Source organism: Chamaea fasciata, unplaced genomic scaffold, assembly GCF_029207755.1.
Source record: "Chamaea fasciata isolate MVZ Bird 193981 ecotype frontalis unplaced genomic scaffold, bChaFas1.0.hap1 SCAF_1, whole genome shotgun sequence".
Lineage (NCBI taxonomy): Eukaryota > Metazoa > Chordata > Aves > Passeriformes > Sylviidae > Chamaea > Chamaea fasciata.
The window spans coordinates 9478143-9501296 of NW_027094086.1; the positions used below are offsets into that span (position 1 = coordinate 9478143).

The following is a 23154-nucleotide window of genomic DNA, read 5'->3' on the forward strand; positions in this document are numbered from 1 at the left end:
CCCTGCTGCCAACACAACCTAACTCCATAATCCAGGCATGATGTCCAAGCCTGGCCACGTCCAGGGAATGCTGTAACCAATGCTGGTTTGGCAGAGCTTCTGTCTTTGAAATAATAAGCAGAAACATACTGCAAGTAGTGGAAGGTGCTGAAGGAAGCCTTTTCCTATAGTGCTCCTATTTTTTTTCCTAGCAGGAAACTTAATATAATGATACAGGTTAATATTGCATGTGGGACTCACATTAGGGCCATTTCAGATGAGATAATTGCCAATGCCTTAAGCAAGGGCATCAGTCAGTGGATTTTACCTCTGTGTCTAATTACTTCCACCAGCAAGTGAAATTCAAGGTACTAATTCTTATATTTTTTTATTATTATTATTATTTCTACGAAGTCTTAGGAGAATCAGAAAATCTAAAAACATGATGTTTTCTTTCTAACATGCTATAGGCAGGACTGTCCCAAAAAGTCAATTTTCGGAGACAGGAAGCACTTTTGGAAGTGGGCCCCTGCCTTAGGAGCTCAAAATCTCTAAAAAGCAGAGAAGCCTGCAATTCTCCTCCTCCAGAAGAAACGGTGAAATCCCCAATCTGCAAACATGCAGGGGCTTAACTCTGTCTCTGTGTGTGTGTGTGTGTGCTTGTAATACTATGAATTTAAATTTGGCAACTCTCATGTAAACTTCACTTTATTAATTACATCTATGGGAGCAAGGGGTCAGCTCTATGCAATATTATTGTTTCTCCTTGCTTTTTTAACTGGCTAAAAAGCTTCACATTAATAGCGTAACCAAGGTAGATCATATAAAAGAAATAAATTAAGAAGCCTAAAAGTGGTATTTTTATGGTGACGGGTGAACCATGAGACACAAAGAGCAAAGTGTATATTTTGAAAATAACCAGCCAAATAGGCTTCATCTCAATTTTGCTAGGGACTGCAGAGTCTGTTCCTCAATTCATAGAATCATAGGATAGTTTAGGTTGGAAGGGTCCTTAGAAGTTATCTAGTTCCAGCCCCTCTGCCGGGGAACTAGATTCCTTGACAAAATAGCATAAAGGGAGTCTCCAAACTCTCCTGTTGCTTTAAGTAGCCTGTCCCTACAATTTCTAAAGGAGGAAGCAGGGGATCTCCACTGTACCAACATGGAGTAAACCATCAAATTTCCCACAATATTTGGAAAATATCCCACAGACAGCCATACAAATCTTGTGTTACAGCAAAAGAGAAGTGGAAAAAGAACCAGGTAAAACTATCTCGGGACTACCAGGTATCCATAGTCAGTGGCACACAGGAGTTTGGCAGGTTACTACAGGGCCCAGGGTGCATCTCCTTCTCTGAGGAGGAAAATTAGGCATTTTTTCACTAAAGCAGCACTATGTAGAAATCAATGGAGTTAAAAAAGGCAAGGGCAGGGCTGAATGCAGGGCTGCTGCTCAGACTTCTGAGCACTCAGGCTGTGGAGCCCTCCAGGCAGCTTGTGTTTCCAGGCGTCTCACATCGCAGATCTGATTTCAGGCTCAGCCATGGGCAGGCAATGGGTTAACAGGGACGCTGCACGTTAACTGTATCTGTGGAGATTATGGCATGTTTATCCAGTGTTCAGATTTCCTGTCTGAGTGTTTGGATTTCCTGAAATCCCTGCTATCAGCCCAAGTGCTGTCCACTGAGCAGACCTTTTTCTCTCTCTCTCTTCCCCCCACCCCACCCCCCTCTTTTTTTTAACTTTGCTCACATGGTAGGTTTTCCTTCCTGCTCTCTTTCCAGTTGTAGTGCCTGTGTCTCCTCACCGGTCAGGACATTTATGGATGCTGATCAACACTCTCAGACTACAAAACTCTGAGGATTGCCGTACATTGGATTTCCTTTTTATTATTTTTATTATTTTATTTCATTTAATCATTTTGTGGCAAGAAAACCTGAAGAAACATGTTCTTTTTCAGCTGCCCATGGGAGAATATGTTTTAGTCTGAGATGGAATAATGGCCTTAGGCTTGAGGACCAAATCTGGAATGGGAATTCAGACTGCACACGTCCTGGTGAGTTACGGCGCGTCGGGGCTGAGCGTGGCTGGAAACGAGCAGCTCAGACAGGGACAAAGGCTGAGCCCCTCCATTCAATGTGGCTGCGGAGCAAACTGCGAAAAGCAGATGGGTGAAGCTGAAGTCAGAACTTTTTCCAAAAAAAACAACTGAATTCCATTTTTCGTTCCTGAAAATGCACACGCTGCCCCACAGCCCAGATAATGTCTGGGTAAACTTCGTAGCAAAATGTGTAAGGCCAGATTCTGTGAGTCTTTTCTCATGTAAGAAACTTCTACACATGTAAACCTCAGTGACTTTAAAAAGAGCTCATGTAAGAAAGGACTTCCAGAATGGGGCCCACATTGTAAATTGTAATGTCTCACTCTCAGCAAAAACTAATTTTAAAAGAAAACTGAGCATTTTCTGATTGTCTTTGCGTGTTTCCTTGGCCTTTTACATCTTATTGTGATTCTAGATTTGAGTTTTAAGAAGAATCTGTGTGCCAACTATTTGCCCTATTGTCTCTTAAATAAGTTTGCAGTAGGAATGACAGTGTATTCCATGCAGCAGTTCCGGGAGGCCAGAAAGGGGCTTTCTGTTGTTGGAGGGAAAATGCTGAGTGCTACGCTGCTCTGAATGAACTGGAAAGCTGCATTCAGACATGGGGCTTAGCTAAGGTTTTAGCTTTGTTTTTGGATGTGAGAGTTCATGATGACATTATCAGCCATAGGTGGTTTTAGCTAAACCACAGTCACTAGTGCAATGAGTTGATCAGTCTCAAAATCAGTGACTCAGAATTTGAAAAGAAAAAAAATCTTCCTTTCAGGCCTCTGAAACAGATTTCATTATTGGCATCCATGGAAGTGTTGCTGGAGTAAGTTGTGGAAGATAAAGCATCATCACTGTTGCAACTTTTGTTCTGTCCCATGGCTGGAGGCTGTGGTTGTGCTGAACATTCCTAAGCTGGTCATTGGAGCCAGTCCAGGGATTTGATTCTCTAATTGTAGGGGAAAAACTTGTTTCAGGAATTTCTTAGATATAGGGAAACATCTATAGGAAAACCAGCTTTTTATAGTAATTTTACTTTTTATAGTAATTTTACTGTTTTTCTTAGACTACTGAACAAGTCCTGAATTCTAGGGTACAGCACCTCATGTCAAAGAAGATACTTTGATATTTAAATTTTGAGAGGGTTAGTAGGACAGAATACTTTCCTTTTTATACCAATAAAGGAAAAGAGCCATTTTCCAAGTTCTTTGCAAAGCCTTCAGATTTGGGGTTTTAAACTAGTTGCCTGGTGTGCCAGCTATCTGTACAACCCTTTGAACATGATCCTGCTGCTCATCTTCAAGGTTTCCTTTGCTAAAAGTGGAATGTTTTCTGGGGGAGCCAGACCAAACTAATGTCTTGTCTGCCTGGAAACCTCCAGGAAATCAGTTTTAATTATTGACATGGGGCAACACTGAAACTGATGGCATTTTATGCATTGAAAGGTCAGTTCTTGCTGTGTATATAGGATGTTCTCTCATTCTAGTGGGCTGACTGTCAAAAAATGAAAGGGGGGCCAAGGAACCCCTCACCTGAGTTAGACTGGACCGTGGTGCCCTGCCTTGCAGTTACCATGCAATTTGATGGTCTGTGGTCATGGATGTGATCAAACTGGCTGTAGCAGAAATGTGCTCCTGTCAAAGCTGGCAGAAGAGTCAAATGTCATCAATGATCCGTGAACTGCAGAGAATACAGATGAGGAGTCGGGAGAAATATAAAGATTCATCCAGGTCTACCCAAATCTTCTAGCTTTGGCAATTTTGTTGGCCTTCCTACGAGCAAGATCCTTGAGACTGGGTCAGTTGTGGAATTTTTGCCCCCTCTTTGCAGGGCTGTTGGGACTTTTCCGGTTTCAGCCAGGTTGGGAATGCTGTGGGAATAGTTTTTCTGGTGGTATTTTGGAATTTCCTCTTCTGCTCACACCCAGAGCAGGAAGTGCAGAAGCACAACCTTCAGCTCATTGTGTACGGGTTTCTTTTTATAAACCTGAATTCTCTGCCCGCACCCCTCTCTTTTTTTTTTTTTTTTTTTTTTTTTCCTAATAGGCCTCACATAGGATTAAGGCTCTGTTTGATTTAGATTGAGAATTTTTTATATATTTTCATATAACAATACTAAGCACTCAGTAGTTCCTTGATAATTCCTTAATAAGTGATTATCACATTAATTTTCAATTGTCTAAGTGCAATATTCCCAATCCCACGGTCAATAATGTCAATGTGCCAATGTCCCCCAGTAGCTGCTTCTGCTGGCATTTATTCCTGAGCCTTCAGCAGCATGAGGACTAACCGGCCACCAGGACCTACCCACTCAGTTGCCCATGAAGGAATTCTGCAAATTCTTCCTTTTTTTTGAAACAAACCGCACCATTAAACTCTCTAAGATTAGACACTTCATGCTTTAATGTTCTTTCCCTCACTCATTTTCTTTTTCTGCATCAGTGAGGAGGTTCAACTCATGCGCCCTCACTCCATGTGTCCAACTCACTCACCATCATGACTGCCAGTCCTCCTGCCTTTCTTGCTGTTGTTGGCAAGTATGGATAAACAATTTTGACAGGTATAGAGTCCTGCAGAGCTAACTTCATAAGCAGAGTGATGTTTCACTGCTCAGATGATAAATAGACCAGAGGAACTAAACTACTTTCACTGAAAATGTCCCTCACATCCAAAAAATTTTAACCCTTCCTTTTCATCCAGTTTTCCTCAAAAAGCAGAGAATTCAGCTTTGTTTCACACTTGAGAAAGCAGATCATGTTTGGATTGCACCTTCCCCCTCAAGACTATCCTAGCCATGCTGTGAGCCCTTAATCTGCAATTTTAGATGTGAAAATGAAGGTAAGATGGATCTTAAAGTCGGTCCATGGCAAAATAATTATCTCTATCTCCATTTGGGTCCACTCTTAGGAACACTACATGAACAGCTCTGCCAGTCATGATTGGAAACTCTCTCCAGGAGTTTGTAAGACAATTTGCTCCTCAGCAGTTTCATAGTCCTCAAAAATACAAGGAAACACAAGCAAAGGGAAGTTAATTTACTTCACTAAAATCCTCTATAACTTAAGAAGTTTTAAGCAGATGCAATGGAATTACCAAGGGGATTTGAGTTCTGTGCTTGCTTTGGGGTGTTTTTTTTTCTATTGCTGTTGGCTCCAAGTCTCTTTCTTGGGCTTTAGGGAGCTGCAGAGCTCCAGAGAGGGCACAAAGAGAGGGATGGAATGACAGCCTCAGTCATTATTTCAGACACTGATTAGCAGCAGGCCTCAGCCTAGACCACACATCACTCCTCCCATGTGACACCCAGGAGCCAAGCTCCATCCATGCAGAGTAGGGTGAGAGGCGATCCTTGCTCAGTCCCCCCCTGAACTCCAAAGCTGGGTTAAGTTCTGCCAAGTGATGCTTTTAGTGGATCTTCCTCTATCTTGACTGGAGTTAACAAAATCCATCTGTCTCTGTGAGTCAGCAGAAAAGTATTCAGCTTTCATAAGAGTTAAGGGACATGGGATAGGACACTGTCAAAGTGCAGAAGTCTTCCCCCAGCTTGGCACTTGCACATCACTCGGGGAGAGGGGGTTGCATTTCCAGTTCCTATTCACCAGAGGAGCTGATTAACACCCGCGGAGGATGTGGCCCTTGGTGTGCATGGCCACGGCTGCTGAACAAGGCTCCTTTCATCAGCAAACAAACGTGCAAATGGCATCAGCCAGCACGTACTGTGACACGGTGGCTGCTGGCACTTTAGGAAAGTCAGAAGATAACTCTATTTTCTTCTCATCAAAAGCAAAATGAGGAAGTCTCCCCACTCCTCTGCTGCCCCCAGTGCTACCACCCTGGCTTGAGCAAGTTGATCCTTAGGTATTTGTGTGGGGGTTTGTTCTCAGTGGTTAACCACATAACAATTTGAAGCATGTGGCTCACTCAAAAGAAACTGCCTTTAAACATTTGCAGACTGTAATTGTGTTGGAGAGAGCGAAGTCTCGAAGTCTCGGCTGGGGGCTGCTGGCCACCCTGGGGGCTGCGGCAGGAAGCTCTGAACATCCCGCAGCAAGGTCTCATGAAGAGGGGGGAAAAGCTGATTTTATATCTTGGAACTTCTCTTATGCTCTACAGCCAGGGCTAGATGTTCCCACCTCATGTTTTGTGTCTTTACTTGGTGTGTCAGAGCAAAACACCCGATGGGAAACAAAACAGGTAGAAAAGGGATGGCAATGAGGGGAACACTGTTTTGGCACACCACTTTCATAAATAAAGACAGAGAAAAAATAACAAAGAAATTGGAGAAACTTCGCTGTGAAGCTGAGAGTGCTTGAGACTCGTGCATGATCCCTGGAGGAAGGGGTGGGGCAGATAATGTGGGACTCGAGAGCCAGGCTTTGCAGGGCATGGCAAGGATTGACCCTGTTTGGGGTGGTAAAATGCCTCATTAGAGTTCTTCCATCCCTCAAACCTGAGTTTGTTGTACAAAGACGAAAGACTGGAGAAATGAGGTGAGTTCGCAGGGGTAAAGATCCCAACACCTGCATGGTGCCCCAGCAATTGTTATCCCAGAGTCATGAGGCTATGCTAACATCCAGTCTTAAAGAGTCTGGGGCTTAAAGATGCCAATAAAACTGAAGATTGCAATGTTTTCCCATGGGAGAAGAAGTCTGTGAGACATTCTGCAAGTAGTTTGTGACTCCCTAAGGCCATGGGCTTTTAATTGCCATCTGATCCAGTGCATCCTCAGTCCATCATTAGGAGAGCCTCTCCTTGGCTACACATATACATGCTCCTGAGTGTTCACTGTGAAAAATAACAAGTGCAATTAGTCTTATTCATCCAACTACAAGCCTTACTTGTAATTCAGCAGGTAAAAATACTGTCTCTGTACAATTGCCAGAATGGCCCCTGATCTAGGAAAGCAAATGGCTTTTGGAGTGTAGCCTTAAGGTTGAAAAGTTAAACTCATTTGGAGAAAGGGTAAATAAGGCCTTGCCAAGTCTTCTCTCGGGGCTACAGTGACAGAAGCCGTAGCCTGGTGGCCCAGGGATGGGATTGGATTCCAATTAGAAATTAAGCTGTGCCCCCTGATCCTGTGAGGACCTGCAACCCCAAACATTCCTCCATATCTGTTCTCCAGTCTGGGGAGAAAATAAATCATCTCTTAGTTAGGGGCTGAACTACAGCCCTTGAATTGCTACCTTCTGTCTCTGAATTATGATGTGACCATGGGCAAGTCACTGCATGGCACTACCCAGACCAGCAGCAGGAGCAGCATGACTGGCTCCCACTTCTCTTTTGTTCATCTCTGCAGCAGCCAGAAGGGAGTGTGTAAGTGGGAAATTTAGAGCACACGGTTGATGTGCTCCTCAGAACTACTGGGGCAAGGAGAGGGAGATGTCTCCTGCCAAGCCTGGCACAGCTTCATGTCCTTTTTATAGCAGTTGGCCAAGTGCAAAGAGGGCAATTTTGTCCTGGTCAGACCTGCCAGCCAGAGAGGCAGCAGGACATTTCAGGCACTAGGACAAGCCTTATAGTATCTGGATTCAGCCTAACACCAGCCCTTAGCACAGTGCTATGATTCTACAAAGGAACATAAAACTATCCGAGCCAACACTTCAGGATCTTGTCTGCAGCAGTGACTGACACATGGAGGGTGCAGGAGTTGAACAGGGAGGACATGTAGCGGTATTTCCACAGGTAATGGCCCCAGGATCTCATCTGGAGGATTTTCTGAGCTTTCAGAGCTCATGCTTAGGATGCTCTTGTCCTGCAGATATTTGCAATACGCTTTGTAGGCTTTTTCCTACTTAAAGCAGTACACATTTTAGGCATCCATTTAAAAAAGGCTCTTACGGGTACAAGATATTGCTAGACAAAAATAGGTAGGCAAAGTCATGAGAGGAATTTTGTCCTGAATTTACAGTTTTTTAATTGTTACTAACAGTGAGGGTAAAATCCTAGTTTCCTACCTGATTTATGGTAGTGCTACACATTGAATTTTGTGGAAATATTCCAGATTCGTGAGTAAATAAGATCTATGCCAGCACTGTGTATCTCTAGTGATTTATTTATTTAATTTAGCATGGAACTATATTGCTACTTTCCTTCTGCATTAAAATCCAAGCAGTTTAGTATTCACACAAATTATTATGCACACTGATGTAATTATTTACATAACATATTTGTCATAAAATGTGTAAGACTGCATTCTCTGCTGATGTAGGATACTGGCTCCATCCATCTGATAAGAGACAGGTTGTAGTCACACATCCTTTAATAATTATTTCAGCAGGTGTCCTTTTATTCCTGTTCATAATTAGTAGCTGAGTACTTAGCAAAGCTTGTCAGGATCAGAAATTCCTACAGTTCAGTAGTTATCTATATTCATGAACAAAGAGGATCTCTACCTCAGTAGAATAATTTCTGAAGATATTTTAAAATAATTAAGGTATTTAAAACTAACGGGTACCATAGTTCTACATGAAGTATAGAGCTTTTAAATTATTATCAACCAGCAGGGTATAATCCTGATTTTGCATGTGTCCTAAATGAATCTGATTCCAGATTTAATCAATGGTAAGATAGGTCTTAGCCATAATCCCAGATCTCACAGGTCATTTTAAACTTTGTCATTTTTATTTTCTGTGCTTTTGAAGCTGCGGTAAATATTTCTGTATTGACCAGGATAGGGTTAAAAATCTAGTATCCAAGATGATCTACAGCTGGTATTTATTCTCACTACGTAGACAAATGGGATTTGACTTAGTGGAAACAAATTTCCTTACTACTGAGAATATCAGACTTAAAGTGCATCAGTAGCAGAAGAACAAGGATAAAAAGGTGATTGTAAGTCATGTTGTGCTGGAGCCATACAAGAGCCTACCTGACACCTGGTCTGAATTACAGGAGTCTCTTGATGGTTGAGATTTATGCTTTTCTTCTCAGAGTTCCTTGGAAGCTCAGAGCAGTAATTAGGCTGTTTCCTCTACAGGGTGGTATATACATGTCTGCACAGGGTATTTCATAAACTCCTATGTTTCATCCCCTCCATTGCCTTCAAGCACAAAGGACAGCCTGGCTGTAAGGTTCCTCTTCAGTGAGAAACATCCTTTCCTCAAGGATCATTTCTAACACTACTTCTGCCCATTTTAAGACACTTTGGTTTCCCAAACAGCACAAGTGGCTGACACATGTATCTCCTTCTCAAGTCTAGGATCTGCAATAGGCATACGTCCTGTGAGTCACATCAGCTGTGTCCTAAGCAGCAGTCTTCAGTAGCTACAGCTTGAGCAAGAGGGTTAGACTTACAAGTAAACCTCTACCATAGATTTAGACCATTAGACAGACAAGACACAGGAAGGAACATGACCCTAACCAGTAAGACCAGGTTTAGCCTGACCCTAAGGAAAACAAGGAATCTTAGGCAATACTTTTCCATGGTGTTGGTGCTGAGAGACACCTTACCATTTAAGGGAACCTCATCCATGTGGTGATCTACATCCTGAGAAAAAGAAGAAAAACAAGTAACTTATATCATAGGAATTCATATTATTTAAATAGGGTTTAAATAATGTGACACTGAGAACTCTGCAGTATCTGTAGCCTGTCTACAAGGGAGACTGAGGCAATTGCATTGTGTGTGCATGTGTCTCCCCAAGACTTTGACCCTCCTTCAACCAAGATAAATGGAGGAACAGAGGTCTCAAGAGCACCTACACATTTTGTAAAAATTGGCAAATTGCTAGAGGAAAAAAAATACTATTTGAAACCTCTAACGCCCACCTCCCAAAGGGAAAAGCCACTGTGAGGTCAAAAGAGAATTTCCACAGGAGTGTAATGATGTGCTCACAGCAACCTGAGAGAAAAGCTTCCACAGCATTTACCCCTCCAGGCTGCCCATAAGGGGTTGCAGAGTTCCCAAATCCTCTTGGTTCTTTGTATAAATATATTCATGCAAACCTGTGTGTGCCAATGTGATTTTAGGAGCAAGAACATTTCAGGTGTTTTTTGTCCCAGGAATTAAAATCTCTTTCCTTGTAATATCACAAGCCATTAAAACACTCTGTTAATGCAAGAAGTGTTTCCTGGACATAATAACATCCTGGCATCAGTATTGCTTCCACACTAGTGCTGGCTGCTAGTACAGTGGCAATGTTTTGAGAGGACCCTGTTTGCTAAAGCTGGCCTTTGAAGGTAAAATCTTAATTAGGAATTTTCAAAAGATGGTTGCCTAGAATTCAGAACTTTAGCTCATACAAATTAGATAGATTGGATTAGGTTATCTCAATGTCCTTTTGAAAGTGAGGTTGATTATTTTAGTCTTGCAAGGGTTTTGCTAGACAGGAGTTCAGAGCTTCCTCTCAAGTGTCCCAGTGCAGGACAGTGTAACTCAGCACTGAGCTGCAGAACATTTATTTTTTACCATTCAAGGCCTGTTCTAAATAAAAATCATCAGGTGGGCCAGGCTGTTGAAGACAAGTCAATTTGAGTCTTGTGGAAAGACACTAGGCTCCCTTCAAAATGGGAACTTAGATGGGAGAGAAAAGGGAATGCCCAGAAAGGACAGGTTTGCGCTTTTGCTCCTTAGCACCTCCAGCCATTTGCAAGTATGAGTTTACCAGGTTTAGCAGGAGATGAGTGGTGCTCATGAACACCAGAACTAAGCAGTACCAGCCAGCTCCCCACTCCAGAAGCAAACTGCAGCAGGCTTTGCTCTGGTTTCCACAGATAGAATGCAAGGGAGGAGGAACACCACAGTGACCAGGCAACATCTGTATGAACACTGACAACACCCTCTGGTTTTGACAGCAGTTATCACGAGAAAATATGTTTCTGCTTTGTCCTTTCTTGTGCATGACAGAAACAAACAAGATAATTTTTTTTTTTTCCCAGAAAGGAAGCAGGTTCATTCTGGAATGCACTGGGCAGATCATGTTCTTTTAAGTACTGAAGGATATATATGTGGTATTTCTACATTTTTAAGCTCTCCCAGGATATTTGTGCAATATTAATTGTGTCAGTTACAGCACTGTTTTGCAGCAAACAGTAGACCCAATGTAAGGAAAGTTGGCCTCATTTGTGCTGTTAAGTCCTTCTTAGAAGCAGAAACTATTTGCAAGATCATAACTTCCCTCACAGACAGTATGTTTAATTGGGAAAGAGTTCTCTTACAGGAGTAATATTCTTACTTTTATTCACATCTGCACAGTATTTTCCTGATCAGGAGATCAAGAGAAAGGATCTGAACAACTGCTTCTCTACGTAACAATCAACAGAGAGCTGTGCAGTAAATCATAATGTTCAATAAAATGAAAAACAAAATTTGGCTGGAGATTAATGGCTGGAAAGGGACTTACTGAATTAAATTGGATCAGATGTTCCCTGGAAAAAAATCTGAGATATATTCACAGGGCTCTATGGTGTTGGTTTTGTGTTTCGCAGAGGAAGATTTAACATGATTGTTTTGCAACTGTTAACAGTTTCTAGGCCTTGCAGATCTTAGGGGCTTGTGGGAGAGAACAGGAATTGGCTGGAAATTCTGGTCCCACTCAGGCAGGGGAGGGGAATGAACACAGAACCTTCCTACTACACAATGCCACAAACTTCTCAAGTATTGCAGGAGCATTGCATTTTTACAAGATAAGGAGACTTCAGTTCCCATATACAGGGGCAAATTCGTGATTACAGGTCTGCTGCAAAGACTGACACCCCTGAATTCCCTAAGGCTCTGCTCAAAACCCAGCTGCACCTCTCGTGTTCTCTGTTAGGTGGTTTAGGTGCCTCCTTATTACTGTGTCTTCTCCTGCAAACCCAGTTTTAAGTGTCCAGCCCTTCAGATGTTGGCTAAAGACACATAGGGGCTCTGACTCAGGCTTTTCAATTTCCCATGTGTCTAAGGCCCTCCAAATCTACCCTCGACTTGGTATTTCACTGCCAGATTTGCTTGTGACTCCAACCACAAACAGCAAAACATTTACACTTCAAGAACTGCTCACCAAAGTAACCAACTTAAAACTGTAAACCAGTGATGGGGACCGACATTTCCCACTAGTGCTGGTGGTTTTTCTAATCAGAGGTGTCTCTTGTTTTGCCAAGATCTAGACTCGGTTCATTAATAGATCAGATGAAGGAAACCAACACTGCATAAATTGTCACTGATCATGCTAGAGATACTTAAAACTCCTTCCCCTTCAATTAACTTGCTGAACTAAAAGTGAAACAGACCCATAGCAGGACAGATCAAAAGGCCCTCCTCAGCAGGCGCGATGCCGAAGGTAATGCACACACCTCCCTCTCGCCTGCTCTCTGCAGCCCAGCAGATCTGCAGTGCTGGGCTTAGAGACTTGGCTTTGTTAACACGTGCTTCTTAGGCTTTTGTAAAAAATGGACTTAACAACAGTTGCCTAGAGCCAGAAGAAGAGGAGAAAGGCTATGTTATTAAAATCTAGAATGTAATACCATTTTAAAATTCATCAAAGAGCTCAGAGCAAATTCTCCAGAGACTGGGGACTTAGTCATCCCAGGTTTCTCTAGCTCATCTAGATAATTGCCCTTGAAATAGCTGTTATCTTCCTTTTTCTTTCCTTCTTTCTTTCTTTCTTTCTCTCTTTCTCTCTTTCTCTCTTTCTTTCTCTCTTTCTTTCTCTCTTTCTCTCTTTCTCTCTTTCTCTCTCTCTCTCTCTCTCTCTCTTTCTCTCTTTCTCTTTCTCTTTCTCTTTCTCTTTCTCTTTCTCTTTCTTTCTCTTTCTCTTTCTCTTTCTTTCTCTTTCTTTTTCTTTCTTTCTTTCTTTCTTTCTTTCTTTCTTTCTTTCTTTCTTTCTTTCTTTCTTTCTCTTTCTTTCTTTCTCTCTTTCTCTCTTTCTCTTTCTCTCTCTCTCTGTCTTTCTCTCTTTCTTTCTCTCTTTCAGTAAGTAACTAAGTATTCATGGAGCAGGAAGATCAGCTGCACAGCTGCACAGCTGCACAGCTGCAGAAGGGCAGAAGAAACCTCCAGATACCCACCATGCACGTCTCTGCTTTCTATAATATAAGTCAACCTCATCTGAGTGTATTCAAAATACTCATCTCACTGTCACTTGCAGAGATATTAAGAACTCATTAATCAGTTTAACTAATTAATGCACTGATATATTAATTGTTTATTAAGCACTTTATTAAATAACAGGAGCTGTTTAGAGAATATAACGTGTTATTTATTCCACATTTTTAATTACCTTTAAGGCCTGGAGGCAGTAATTCTCAATGCTTTCCCACCTTCTTGAAAACTGTATGATTTGCTTACTTCTAGCTTGGTATAAATTCATGATGTTACCAAGATAGGCAGCCCAAGTAGTGGTACATGAGATGAACAGGAAATGGATACCAATGAAACAAAAAAAGAGGTTATTTTTCAGATTTTGGTAAAAACATAAAACTTACATTACAACATATAATTTTATTGTTGGGTTTTGTGTAACTTCTATCAAACAAATTCTGAAAGATCAGTACAACTTCCCATTAGATAGCCACTGGAAAATATGTCAGCATCCATGGCAATGCAGCAACATTTTTGTGTCGTTTTCCTTTGAAAGGTTGGGATTTTTTTAAATTTGTTTTCTTCCTCCTAATGTCTACTCCTGACTGTAGAATTAGAGGTACAGTCTTATACCTGCCTGTGGTACAGTGCAGGCAGAAATAAAAAGGCCCTGCTGCAGTGCCCTTAGGCATGCAGTATCTTCGGAGTAGGTGTTCACCTCTGGAATCAGCACCCTACTCTCTCTTTTAGTCAGTAGGATGAAAAAAGAAGTTTAGCATGTGATTCATCTGATTTTATAGACATCTACTTTATTATCTCTGTTTTAAACTTCTACTTTTGTAAATGAGGTGAGATGCAACCTACTTGCAGTTGTCTGTGTTGACCATATCATCAGTCACGATGAAAGGAGTCTGGAGTGAACAGACGAGGCAAAGACACTTTGTCAGATACATCCCACTTTTACAGTCTAAAAGTTGAGTCAGAGCTCACTAAAGCGGAGGTAAAGAATCCCATTTACATGGACTGAGTTTGGGTTAAGTTGTAAAGGTTCTGTTCTGTCACTAACGTTTGAGTTTATCTCAGTTTTCTATGTAGATAAGACATATGATTTCAAAGACATAAATATCCATGCTCATGGATCTGGGCATGACTCACTGTATGGGTAGATACAGACCTGAAGAGAATACTTAGGAACATCTTTCTATGGCTGTACTGAGATTTCTGTGTGCCTTGTATTTTGGGAAACTCTCTACAGACACTTTAATAGTTCTGCACTCTGCTGAAGGACAGAATGGCTTGGTACTACTGAGCCAAAATAAATTACATTTTCACAAGGCTGTTAAGTAGAAGTGTGGCACTGCTTGGTGAATGTCAGAGGAAGGGATGACAAACATGGCACTGTGAAGGACAGAGCTGTATCAAGAAAAGTGGGCTTGTCACAAACTGGAGCCTGACCATCTAGTCTTCAGTCTGCTATCGCCATCCTACAAATGTGTATCAAATATATTAAATTCTGTGAGGTGTTCAGACACCAGGACAATGCATGACCTCATGAGTGCGTGACTAACTGATGAAAGCTGGAAGTAGGAGGTGCGGTACTTGCTTTGCCTGAGTGCTGCCAACTCAGAGTAGAAAAGCTGCTGTAGGAAGGACATGGGATGTTCAAACGCACCCAACTTTTTTGTGCAGAGACAATTTAATCTTTAACACAGATATACCAGGTTTAGTTTGTAATTTTAATAATGACTCCTTCCAAAAAACTCAGGCAGCCAATGATTGATCTTAAATTCAGCCCAAAATCAGTGGCTATTAAGAATGAGTGGGGGCACTGACAAGAGGGCTTGATGTCATATTCACATTATATTATTAATCTACAATCTATATACCATGCACAGGATATTTTGCTATAAACTTTGTACTGAGTAAATAATTAAGCAGCAACTAAGCATACAGGGAAGGTGGGAAGCACTCTTGTGTATTATTAGCCCCTCACAGTTTTCAGAAGTGGATTATAAGTAACTCAAAGTCTTGGACTGTGAATGGCAACCTTGTAATCAAATATAAAAAAAATACCCTTGACAAGATCAGTGACAGCTCTCCAGAGGTCTGAAGCTAGGCAGCAGACACTCTGATTAGGTGCTGCCTCTACAAAATGAAAATTCTTCCCTGAGCCCAAGAAACAGCTGATGGATATAGTAGGAAGTGATGAAAAGGTCACTCTTAAATGGATACAAGGAGATTTAACTCACAATACCACCATCCTGAAGCCCTTAGACAAATAACAAAAGACAGGCTTCAAAGACTAGAAAGTCATTCAGTCTAAATACTTACACAAATCTTTGTCATATATCTGAGTCTTAAAGAAAATTCACCTCTGAACAAGACTGCAGAAAATGACCAAACAAGTACCCTTGAGCCCTCTGGCCCTCTCTGGCAGTGTGCTAAAAAATCCCATGGTGGGGATACAGTAAAAAACTGTTCAGTCTTAGAATTATGTTTTGCAGCATGGATTCCAAAACACTGTTCTAGTTCTAGCACTTGCACAGCCCATCCATGATCATTTCATAATCATATGAAAATTATATCACATGAGACAGAGAACTAATTTTCATTCCAACAGTAATAACCACCTCCTAAAACTAGGTTCTTTTTTAATCAGTTGCTATTTCTAAAAGTACCATGCAAGAAAAGGTCTGAATTTTTAAGTTGATTTTCCATACATATTCAAACAAGAGGGTATTTCAAGATGAATAGAAGAAATCTCATACTTTGCCAATATATTTAAAAGTTTGGTGTAATAACCTGAAGATTAATAATCCTCTCAGCCTGAAATCAATCCAGTGCAAAACACTGAAATTGTTAATTCCGGGTATTATTTATAAAGAATCAGAGAAAAGTAATGCAGTTTATTACTTTTTTCATTACTCATTGCATGCTAATCAGGATAAAATTAAAGAAAATATATTTTATTTCAAGAAAGCTATCTTGATATTTTTTCAGGTTTTAAATTTTCCTGGGGAAAATAAAAATCTATACTACTTATGTATTACTTACGAACTTTGGTAGCACTTGCGGCACTAAACAAAATTTTGATTAAGAAATTAGAATTCTCCAAAATCATCACTGCAACGATTGACTAGACAAAAACCTGAGCAACTGACATTCTTGGAAACCCTCATAAGTGGGGACTCATTATCAAGAGGATGTCACTCAGCCCTTCAGGGTCACTCCTAGGTTCTGTGCTGGGTTAATTTTCCATTATTGTTTTCTTTCAGGATTCAGCCCATGTCTATAAGCACACTAATATTTTGACTGTATGTTTATGGAAGCACTGAAAACACATAGGGCTAATTCATGAGGTCAGGATGGACCTTCTGTTGCTTAGGACATACTAAAATCAAATCCACATATATATATATCCTCAGATTTGCTTCCCTGAAGTTTGTTAGACCACATCTTAATAGTGTTATCCAAATCATGGATTAGGGCAAAGCCAAAGAACATATGTTTGTCACATCCTGTTTGGATGATACCAATAGAAACAAACAGAACAAGCAGATTTTGGCATGAAATGAAAGATATTTTTGTTAACCTCACAGTTGTTAAAGAACATGTCAGTTAGCACTTGAACTGAGTAATTTAGTTCCATATTTTGCCCATGAAAGAGTATTTAATAACCTTTGCACAATGTGATTTTGAGGACAATCTTTAGATTTGTAATATCTGCTTTTCAACAGAAGATAGATAGAACAATGATTTTATTCACTGCTGTTCAAATAACCAGCTTATTTTTTTTTCATTTGCGGGAAATAAGATTTTTCTACCTGCTTTATTTTAAAGCTTTTGGGGTTATAAAAGCTTTCTGTGCAGTCATTAGCTGCAAATTGTAGAATGAAGCAGTACCCTACAGCATTTCCAGATGAAGTAGTCTGTTTATACAGAAAGCACAAGAGCTATAATTACTACATGATCACATTTGTATATCAAGGTCAGAATTCTGTGATTCACACTGTTGTTTGGACATAAAGGGAGTTGATTTTCAGCATGGTGATGCACAACTACTATTGTTGTTACATCAGTGATTGTAGAAACAACATTAACTTTTGCTTGTTTGAGTTTTTCTAGTTAGGCTAACTCTAGTTCGGGCATATGAGGAAGTTGGCTGGCTAGTATTTTCCCTAAAATAGTCATTAGACATGAAAAGTATGGATTTATATTATTGCTACTCAGGTCATATAATCAGTTATGAAAGAAAAAAAATCCTCTAAAAGAAAAAGCAAGATAAAATAGGTCATTAAATGACTTATGCATGAAATCACACCCAGTTTAAGCAATAGAAAATGCAGGTAATTAAAGAGTGTAAAAAAATTTCCTGATATTTTCCTCTACTCTGCAAAATCCCTGCATAATTTTTTTCCTCATTATTACCCAATATATTGGCAGTTTTATATTCTCTTCCTAAGAATCCATTAACTTTCCACAACATTTACCCTGTTCTAAAACCTTAAAAATACAGGGATTCAACTCATTATACTTATTAGTTAAGCATTAGGATTAGTCAAGCACTTAGACTGTACCAATTAATGCAATATAATTGTATGTATTTATAACTAGGCACAAGAACAAATGCTTTCCTCATCTAAGGACTAATAGTATCTGCTATTGTATTACTGTATTGTGTTGAGTGTCACCCAACTGCCATTAATGTCACCCTGTTCTCAGTTAGGCCCCCTCCTTACTTAAGCCCCACTAGACTTTCTCTTTTCAGGTGTGGGTGTTCCTGGGTGAAAGGCAATCATGTTTCTCCAGTTTTAATTGTTATCTATATGTTCTGGGCTTTTAAAATTCACATTCACTCCCTGCTCCCACTCACATACTGTTTTATAAGGATTCTCCACCAAGCTTGGTAATGTTATGTCCACATTGCCAAGCATGGTTAGGGAGCATTGGTTTTGGTTTTTTTTGGGGGGTGAGAAGAAAAGTCAAAATGCCATCTTGACACAGCCCAAATTCTACTACTGTCATTGGATCAAGGGTTTCAGAAAAGCTGTATTTAGCCTCAAAAGACTCCACCCAAATAAATTACTCTAATGGGCATATGGCTTGAGGAATTTGCCATCTGAATGATGCCCTAATAAATTGTCCAAGGTCACTGAGTCAGTGTTGAACTCACATGAGCATTCTCATCACTGGGCCATCATTCCTCTCTTTAGGAAGGCCACATATGTTTCCTTCTCAGTGTTGTTTCTCATCAATCAATGATGAGAACTTCAACTTGATTTCTTTGTAAATATTTTTCTGGATTTCTTTGATATTTAATTTATTTGCTGATTGCTCTTGTATCAAGAGGCCCCAAAATGAGTAGGAGACCTAGAAAGGGAATATAATCATTCTAAACCACTGAGATCTAACCAAAATGTTCATAACGCCATTCACAGCAAATGAGCAATTAATATTCAGTAGCTTATTATAGCAGACATCGAGAGATTCTGTGACTTCTTAGACTTATGAAAATAAATTTCCATCCATTTAAAATTTAGTCCAATGTCAATCATAGTTATTTGTAAACTTAGGTCAGCATCTGATTTTGAAAGTAATGAGCCATTATATATTTTTTATTTCTTGCTTTGATTTGAATAACATAAACCTATGATCATGGTGATTTTTTTGCCTAAGGAGATGAATAATATTATTAAAAAGAAGAGGTGCACTGTAAAATTAAAGACCCAGCAGACATGTCATCATGGGTTGAGTCACATCCAGGCTTGCCAGTGGCTATGGGTTTGCTGTAAGATGGTGGTACTCATTTGTCTGCCAGGGGAGGCCTTTCCCAAACCACAGAAACACAGTGCAGTGCCAGGACTGCCTTCTCACAACTTTTTCCTGCATGTAACACAATATTCAAGCATAATATTCTTGATTTGAGGCAGATACTCCTCCTCTTGCACACTTCAAAACAAAGGACACACCTCCTCCTTCTGAGCAGAGCCCGTAACCATTTATCCTTCTGTGCTGCCAAGCTGGTGGCATGCCTAGTAAAATCTCAGATCCTTTCCATCCAGCATGTAAAAATCTGAAATCTACTTTTAAAAAAGATGTCTAACCCTCTTAATAATAAAAGAGCTCTTGACAACATCACTTGAAAGCATTCTAAAGGCTCAGAAACAGAAGGGAAAAGAGATATCCCAACATCCCATCCAAAAACTTGTATGTCGCAAATTTTAATTGAATCTCCTATGTCTTGGAGACAGGGATTATTCTATGTTATTTTTAATGTTAAGGGTTGGAAAACCTCCAGACCCACATGACCTATCTGGAAACACAAAACAAACAGGACAAACCCCATAAACAAACTACAGCAGCCTCTGGGGAAATAGGTCAACAGGCATAACAAGGCTTCTCTTAGACAGTTTAAAAAAAATACTCATGGAGAAAGATTTGTGTTTTTCCTCATGGAATCAAGAAATAAAGTGGTGTGCTCAAATGAAAATGGGCAGACTGGTTAAACAAAGGGTGTAATCTGGGGATGGCCTCTCTCCCACTCCCTTGCTGCCTGGGTCTCTCTTTTTGACTCATCCTTATGGGTCCTTGTCACTTCTCCCATGTGCAAGCTCATGCAAGCCCACATCTCTTTGTCTCACAGGGCTCGTCCCAGCCTCCCTGCTTTATCATCTCATGGCAATGGCTTCTGTGTAGCATTCTCCTCCCAGCACACATATCTGGCCTCAAGCCTCTGCCAATCTTTTTCCAGCTTGTCCCTTTGGACCAAACATAAAGATCAGCCCAGAATCTCCCAAAGTGAAAGGTATGTCCCAGCCCTACTCACCTGCTCAGGGCTCTGCAGCATGTCTAGCATGTTCCTTTCCCCACAGCAACAGAAGTCTTAAACTGGAAAGAGTATGCAGTATAATGACAGAAAAACCTGAAGAAACACTGTGACCACCTGTCCATATCCTGCTATGACTGTCTTCCCACAGCCTCCTGCCCTCTCCTGCACACAGGATTACTCCCCGTCAGAACACTTCTTGTTCCCAGTCTCTTTATCCTTCAGATCTTATCTCCATCTTCCAAAAAAGATCAGTCTGGTGCATACACCTGACATTGAAATTTTCAGCTCGAATGGTTAGACTGAAGTTATGTCAGAAAACAGGGTCTTCTGAAGTGTCAGCCAACTTGGACAGGCAAGGTTACCAGCACTGCACTCAGTGCGGCTGACAGAGTAGTTGCCACATTGAGTTAGACAGAGCTTTCCCAGTCAGCTAAATGACGCTCTCCTCTAGCAATTTTTAACAAGGAGTTCTTTTTCAGGGAATGTCTAATGGATCTGTTTACCACAGTGAAACTCACAATATCAAATGCAGCAATCAAAAAATGTAAGATAAATTTCCATCACTGAAGAATTAACACACATTGTTTCAAACTGACTGTTTAAACGACTTTGTCAGTCCCCATAGCTTTGGTCAGTTTTACTTACTTGATCTTTTCTCCTCATCCAGGTAGGTTTCTGGTTGTGACAGATGAGACATGAGATCTTCAGCATCCAGGCTTTCAAGTTTTTCTTCAAGAGATTCACTATGGAATCGGTAAGAAAGACAAAAGACATAAATATAAATAACTAGTTTAAAGAGTAAAAAGCAGACCAGATGTTTTATCATTTCTAATACCTGCCAGTGGGGTTTTTTTCTGCTTAATGCCACTTCAGCCTTTACTACAGTGGGTGTTCCTCAGAAAAAGTCTAACCTATTGATCCTTTCAAGGATCAAAAATTCCAATAAATCAGTAAATCCTTACAAAGCGTTGACCACCTGAGCAATTATTGGAAAAAATACCAACATTTATTACATAGTTTGCTTTGCTTTCATAGATTTCAAAGATGGATGAGGGGGGCAAGGTATAAAAAGGACATTGTAACTCTTTTCAACTCATCTAGATCTGGTAACTGAGGTTGTTTTAACTTTGAAAACAACAAATCTCTCAGATCAGCCTGAAAAATCTATGGCAAGATTTGTGCGGGGGCTTGAAAAAAGGAGGGACTCTCTTCTCTGCATGATGTAAAGTGCTGAATAGCACACAGTTGTCTAAATATGCTTTTGTTTATTCAGTCCCTGAATGTTGAGTTCTCTTGTTTCAAAGTTTTCACTCTCTTTCACTGAACTATTAAAAGCTACATTTGGATTGCCTGACTTGAATCCCCTACAACAACAATACTGTTGGTTAAGGCTGAAGTTTTCTTTGTACTGGATGCATGGGCTGGAGCTACCCTGGCACAGGTCACTGCTCCCTGTGTGACCACAGAGCAGTGTGGGACTTGCATCCTTTCTTCCTCCTTGGGGGAATCAGTTGACCATATTGCAGTCCAGACCAGCCAAGAGGGTGAATCACTGCTGCTGATCTTCTCAAAACTGAACAAATCCTCCTTTGGCGCAATTGCTTTGTCACATGGCTACACATATTTTTCTTTTTTGAGTCCTCAAGGTCTAAATAAGCAAGAGTTCAGAAGTCAGTCATATTTAAAAAAATAGAGAGCTATTAAGATGGACATTCCTATTTGATTTTGAAATGGCAGTTATATTTTTATGTCCTACTGCTCTTAGATTTCCTTGAAGGACAACTACCAAAAGGAAAATAACTAGTGCTAACATCCCTAAAATTAATGAAACCAAATTTCCTACAGATGTGTGTCTGGACTGGCCCTCCTGGGGAGGTGCAAACCATCATTGAAACTCTTTCCGTGACTGGGATACTTGTGGTTTCTTTCTCCCACACAGATTAACTTGACAAAGAACAAGGTGACAGTGAGCCTTTCCTACACGTAAGGGCAAGAAACATTTTTTTTTCCCCTGCTCATTTTTATTTTCTTGCAAAACTTCTAGGAACTGAAGATTTTTGACATCTTTCCTGTTGCCCTTTCAAATTTTCTGAGATCAGCATTGCTTTAAAAAAATCCTTAGAGGCAGAACAGATGAGCAGATGGTCACCCTCTACAGTAGTCAAATGGAGCACTAGTTAACTTAGGAAGCTGCAAGCTCAAATGCAGTGGTTAAAAGTAGAAGCAAATGAGTAATCAGCACAAGGAGCTGCTGTGATGGACCTCAAGGATGAAATTCTGCACTGCCAAATTTCATTTAGCACCATGTGAACACTGGCCCAACAGAAATTTGGTAAACACAGCAAGACTAGTTTCCAAAAACTTCCATATGGTTATCTGTCATCCTGGGTTGGGAACCCTATGACTTCAACATTCAAACATCTGTATTAATAAAACTGGCAAACCATAATTGTAAATATTAATAATTTTGCTTGAGCATAAAGGAGACATGCCTCACATTTGTTCAGATTTTATGTATTGTTAAACATTCTGATTTCCTCAACAAAGCAAAAAATATGCAAACAAAATAAACACAGACAAAATAAAACCCAAAAGGCATCACTCCTGAATTGAAAATTTCTTATGCCACTTTCAAGTCTAGTGTATGGCCAAGTGATGCATCCTTGAAAACAGTAGCTTATATAAGGGAAACACAGATGTGCTAATATGTTCAGTGGTTGCAAGGACCTTTTTTACAACATCCAACATCTGCAGATTTATTTCCAGCCTTTCTCTAATGAGATGCTATTTAGGAAATTATGAGAAATAAAGTATGCTCAGACAACACTATAAGCCAACATTTAAACTTCAACTCAGTAGGCCCATACACATTTACATCTGCAAACCGTGTCTTAGCAAAGCTTCTTTAAAGCATAAATGACTTCTGTTTATTATCATGGGGGTCTTAGTCCCTCTTTTTCCACAAAGCAATGCTAATAAATCTATAATATAGAGGGAGAAGTCCTTCACAAACCCAGATCTTTCTGACTTATATTTTCACAGCATTAACAACTAGTAGAAAGAAAGCCTTTCATTTACCTACCAAACATTTTTGTCTGTCCAAAAAAGGGCTGACAAAATTGTTTGGACTGAGAGTCCTTCTCAACCCTCAGCTACTTTTTGAAACTCTTACAAGAAAATGTGTATTAAAAATACTTAGTTCTGATACAGCAGTATTCAGCTGAAAAAGCCCAGTGTGCTTTCACCTGGAAAAACAAATGTA

The 23154-nt window shown here is 40.2% G+C and overlaps 1 protein-coding gene across 2 annotated transcripts in view; it reads left to right on the forward strand.

Moving 5' to 3' along the window:
• The first annotated feature begins 1787 nt into the window (after positions 1-1787).
• Positions 1788-23154, forward strand: part of ASAP1 (ArfGAP with SH3 domain, ankyrin repeat and PH domain 1) — a 144844-nt gene continuing 123477 nt past the window's right edge. The window contains exons 1-2 of one of the 2 annotated variants that reach the window (XM_066175892.1): positions 1788-2035; positions 20560-20646. In XM_066175892.1, the coding sequence (XP_066031989.1) occupies positions 20588-20646 (59 nt within the window). In that variant the 5' untranslated portion in view covers positions 1788-2035; positions 20560-20587. The remainder of the gene's footprint in view (positions 2036-20559; positions 20647-23154) is intronic. The other variant, XM_066175911.1, reaches the window with a different exon arrangement.